At 42.2% G+C, this 4,643-nt stretch overlaps 1 protein-coding gene and 5 non-coding genes across 6 annotated transcripts; all 6 read left to right on the top strand.

Moving 5' to 3' along the window:
- The first annotated feature begins 738 nt into the window (after positions 1 to 738).
- LOC103647262 (ubiquitin-60S ribosomal protein L40-1) lies at positions 739 to 4,433 on the top strand. The gene is made up of 4 exons (XM_008671814.4): positions 739 to 1,042; positions 1,134 to 1,323; positions 3,570 to 3,636; positions 4,163 to 4,433. Exons 1-4 carry the CDS (start codon positions 940 to 942, stop codon positions 4,190 to 4,192), a joined length of 390 nt encoding a protein of 129 aa, XP_008670036.1. The 5' UTR covers positions 739 to 939; the 3' UTR covers positions 4,193 to 4,433.
- On the top strand, positions 1,736 to 1,824 carry LOC111591050 (small nucleolar RNA Z266). The gene has a single exon (XR_004856813.1). It is a non-coding gene; the product is annotated as a small nucleolar RNA Z266 (small nucleolar RNA).
- LOC111591051 (small nucleolar RNA Z266) lies at positions 1,950 to 2,038 on the top strand. Its single transcript, XR_004856814.1, has one exon. It is a non-coding gene; the product is annotated as a small nucleolar RNA Z266 (small nucleolar RNA).
- LOC111591049 (small nucleolar RNA Z266) lies at positions 2,164 to 2,252 on the top strand. The gene has a single exon (XR_004856812.1). It is a non-coding gene; the product is annotated as a small nucleolar RNA Z266 (small nucleolar RNA).
- Positions 2,378 to 2,466, top strand: LOC111591048 (small nucleolar RNA Z266). The gene has a single exon (XR_004856811.1). It is a non-coding gene; the product is annotated as a small nucleolar RNA Z266 (small nucleolar RNA).
- On the top strand, positions 2,592 to 2,680 carry LOC111591047 (small nucleolar RNA Z266). The gene has a single exon (XR_004856810.1). It is a non-coding gene; the product is annotated as a small nucleolar RNA Z266 (small nucleolar RNA).
- Positions 4,434 to 4,643: the final 210 nt, after the last annotated feature.

Genomic DNA, 4,643 nt, shown 5'->3' with positions numbered 1-4,643 from the left:
TCTTTAGGGAGTTAACTACAAAAAAGTCAAGAGATAGGCTTTTCACGAAGAGCCCGTCTTTTCACAACTTTCTATACATATTGTCTCTTAACTGCATTAATGTTCTAGTGGCTTAGGGTTGTATGATGCATTTTCTTAGCCGTCTCTTCTACTTGAAAAAGCGAGCAAGAGGCTCTAGGTTGTACATGCCCTTAGACCACACAACATTCAAAATTAGGGCGTGTTTGGAAACAAGGTATTTCAAAATCATGGTTTTGAAATATTACGGTTTTAAGATGTCATAACACAACCATAATATTTTTTACATCAGTCTTAGCTATAAGTGTTTGGAAACAAAGTATTTCAAACCATAATATTTAGTATACATGTGCAATGCTAGTCATAGAAAAAAACTTTAGGTTGGTGTGAAGTTTCAAATACTCTAAAAAATACCGTGAAAATGCTCGGCCCAATGAAAATCCTAGAGTCTTAAAAAACATTAATTGCCTATATAGAAAAACAGGCCTAGTGACTTGTAATGGGATGTTGTCAGAATTGAACTTACGGCCTTTGAACCAAAAGCAAGAATCCTACCACTAGACGAAACAACCCATAAGAATAATTAATAAGATGCAAACCTGATTTAATAGAATGATTTCAGTTTGACAACATTTCCATTTGCGCGAAATTTGCTAACAAGGGTGAAGGGGCGCCAAATAATCTGGAGTAGAATATAAAAGGTCCGGCCCATTGAGAATCCTGGGAGCCTTCATGGCTTCATGCGGGGGTCAAGCAGAAAAAGCCCAGCCCAATTAAAACCCTAGACTTCCTGGCGTGCTATAAAAGCAGGTGGCCGCCGCCTTTGCCTTGCTCACCCTGCCCTTCTGTGTACGAAGCCGACGAGCAGCCGACGCTAAAGCTTGGTCCGGTGAGCTTCAGAGAAGGGGCGGGTACGTCAAGATGCAGATCTTCGTGAAGACCCTGACGGGAAAGACCATCACCCTCGAGGTCGAGAGCAGCGATACAATCGACAATGTCAAGGCCAAGATCCAGGACAAGGAAGGTAGAGTATTGTACGCATCCATTTCTGAGTTCATTTTTACCCCGTTTCCCCTGTCAGGCTATGGCTGATTCCTGTACCTTGACGCGTGCAGGTATCCCGCCGGACCAGCAGCGACTAATCTTCGCGGGGAAGCAGCTCGAAGACGGCCGCACCTTGGCCGACTACAACATCCAGAAGGAGTCCACCCTTCACCTTGTTCTTCGCCTTCGCGGTGGCATCATTGAACCTTCCCTCCAGGCGCTCGCCCGCAAGTACAACCAGGACAAGATGATCTGCCGCAAGTGAGCTCTTTTCTCCACCGCGAACCAGTAAAAATTGTTTGTGGTGAATATATTCATTTTTTCGACTTGTGATTACGCTAGGATACCTACATGGAACATTTTTGTATCCATGCGTTCCGTTGTAATTGTGGTAGGATGTGCAGTCGTCGTGCTGCCACTACAGTGGAGCTGTGGGTTATTGACTCGCCGACCTATATGTGTGGCATTGGGTTCACCCATGGCTCCAGAGATTGACACCCACCCATACTTTGTCATCTGCCTAGTCCACTCCAGCAGTTGATTTTCACGGGTGGGACATTTCCCATTCCTTTGCGTTCACTTGTGACTACCCATTATCTTTGTTTCATAGCAATCAGTTTGTGTCCACTTGTGACAATCCACTATCTTTGTTTCAATTGCATTCAGTGCATTGGGTTGGCAGGAGTGATGAACCAATTAGATGTGCGAAGCTATCTTATGAGCGTAACTTTTGAGGCATACATTCTGTCTGACCTGCCAGTCCACAACAGTGTTCGTCTGCATTCTGCTAACCTTTTATAAGTAACCCATTATTGAATATTGGTGCACTGCTGCTGCTGTGTTTTCATGAAGAAGTGGTCTTTGTTTCAATTGCATTCAGTGCATCTGGTTAGCAGGAGTGATGAACCAATTAGATGTGCGAAGCTATCTTATGGGCTTAACTTTTGAGGCATACATTCTGTCTGACCTGCCAGTCCACAACATTGTTCGTCTGCATTCTGCTAACCTTTTATAAGTAACCCATTGTTGAATATTGGTGCACTGCTGATGCTGTGTTTTCATAAAGAAGCGGTCTTTGTTTCAATTGCATTCAGTGCATCTGGTTGGCAGGAGTGATGAACCAATTAGATGTGCGAAGCTATCTTGTGAGCTTAACTTTTGAGGCATACATTCTGTCTGACCTGCCAGTCCACATCAGTGTTCGTCTGCATTCTGCTAACCTTTTATAAGTAACCCATTGTTGAATATTGGTGCACTGCTGCTGCTGTGTTTTCATGAAGAAGTGGTCTTTGTTTCAATTGCATTCAGTGCATCTGGTTGGCAGGAGTGATGAACCAATTAGATGTGCGAAGCTATCTTATGAGCTTAACTTTTGAGGCATACATTCTGTCTGACCTGCCAGTCCACAACAGTGTTCGTCTGCATTCGGCTAACCTTTTATAAGTAACCCATTGTTGAATATTGGTGCACTGCTGATGCTGTGTTTTCATAAAGAAGTGGTCTTTGTTTCAATTGCATTCAGTGCATCTGGTTGGCAGGAGTGATGAACCAATTAGATGTGCGAAGCTATCTTATGAGCTTAACTTTTGAGGCATACATTCTGTCTGACCTGCCAGTCCACAACAGTGTTCGTCTGCATTCTGCTAACCTTTTATAAGTAACCCATTGATGAATATTGGTGCACTGCTGATGCTGTGTTTTCGTAAAGAAGTGGCAAGGAATGATGAATCAAATAGTTGTGTGAAGTCTTTTCTTCCTCCTATAAAAAAGAAAATAATTGCCAGAGCAAGCGGCCAGCTGGGTGTGGTCAGCATGGCTAGCTTGGGACTGGGAGGGTCATGGAGGGCATGGCCCCTGCTCGCGCGGCCATGGAGTGGGAGCTGGAGTGGCAGGTTGGAGAGGGGAGGGTATCGTCACTTCCAGGGTCAGTGTCAGGGAGGGAGAGGGCTGTCAGGAGCGGGAGCAGATGCAGGCTTTGTTGGAGCAGCAAGTGGCGAGCGACGGGAAGATGAACTTGCGAGAAGGAAAAAAGAACTGTTTTATGTGTAATAACAAGTGGGTGGTGTTCAACCAAAGGAGTACGACGTTGAACCCTGCTTTTGGCTTTCTGCATTTGAAATGGTGAAAATAGAGCTTTTCACTTTTAGGTAGAGACAGGAAGTAGATTTTAGTGTTTGAACCAAATAGTTTATAACTTTTTCACAGCCCGCAGCCCACATCATTTTTTTCATAGCCATAGCTCACAATAGCTTCTTTAGAAGCCTCAACCAAACACACTGAATCAAGTAAATGTGGGAAGTAAGCATTACTTATGAGCCATATATTTGTCTGACCTGCCAATCATCCTGCCTTTATACCACTTCAAGTTTCCTGGTTCTTGTTTTTTCTCATTGCTGTGTGTTTGATTTTTTTCCATGGATAGTTTCTTAAATACTATTAAATTTGCATCTGGAAAATCTTATAATCATTATGAACCTAGGGTAATCTAAGTCCTTTATTTGATCCAGGTGCTATGCACGGCTGCACCCCAGGGCTGTTAACTGCCGCAAGAAGAAGTGTGGCCACAGCAACCAGGTAAACATTGCTCTTGTGCTAGATTCTTGTTTGTAGTGGCTTACAGTAACAAATTGTCATATTTTTTTTTAGATTTGTATATAAGCAAGATGGTGCGAGTCAGCTTTAGGCATGTAGCTCTTGACTTTTCCCTTGAGTCCTAGCAAATGTCACAAATTCATAATGTTTGGAGCATCATCTGGTTTTCTACTCGGTATATTTGTCAAGTTAGTTACTTTGGAGAATCAAGCCGACCAATTAGATATAGTAAAATAATAACTTTTGTGATACTAGGTACAACTAGAATTTTTTAGTATTTATATTTGATGTCATAATTCTATAATTTTTACCTCAACAAAGCTTTAATGCCTTGTAATTAGAAATTTAGTATTCTGTCGTCAGCTAGTTCATTTTTGAATTAAACCGCGACAAATACAAAAGATCAGAGAGAGTATCTAATTATGATGTGAACAGTTGAAAAATCACAGTCGATGGTTTATTTGTTTTGCTTGACTCTTAATGTCTCCCTTGTTTCTCCCATTTTCAGCTGAGGGCAAAGAAGAAGATCAAGAACTGAAGCTTGCCAAATCGGTTCCTTGCATGGTTTGCGTCAACAAGACGAAGTTTCAAAGCTTTTGTAGCTGCATAGGCTGCTGCAACGTTTTTCAGTCGTAACTCGTGTGTTCCTGTTCAGGGTCTTCAGCATGACATAAATCGTTTCAGAAGTCTAGTAATATTATTACTATATGGTGTCATGTCGTATTGTGGCTCTTCCTTTTTGTTGCTGTTGTGCTGCAGTAGAGGGAAACGTTCCATAATTTTCTCCACCGCCAATTTAATCAGCTAGAAAACAGAGGGAAACGCATGACATAAATCGTTTCAGCTGGAAATTTCGAAGCGAAACATGGTTTAATACTATGGTCATGACTCATGAGTGTCTAAATAAAGCACCACAAAACTTTCCAACAGCTACTACAAATTTTCCTTGAAGTCAAGACCTTCCAAGAGCATACATCATTCAAAGTGTT

This window comes from Zea mays, chromosome 2 (genome assembly GCF_902167145.1).
Source record: "Zea mays cultivar B73 chromosome 2, Zm-B73-REFERENCE-NAM-5.0, whole genome shotgun sequence".
NCBI lineage: Eukaryota > Viridiplantae > Streptophyta > Magnoliopsida > Poales > Poaceae > Zea > Zea mays.
The sequence above is the reverse complement of the archived record's forward strand: the minus strand, read 5'-3'. Positions and strand labels throughout refer to the sequence as shown.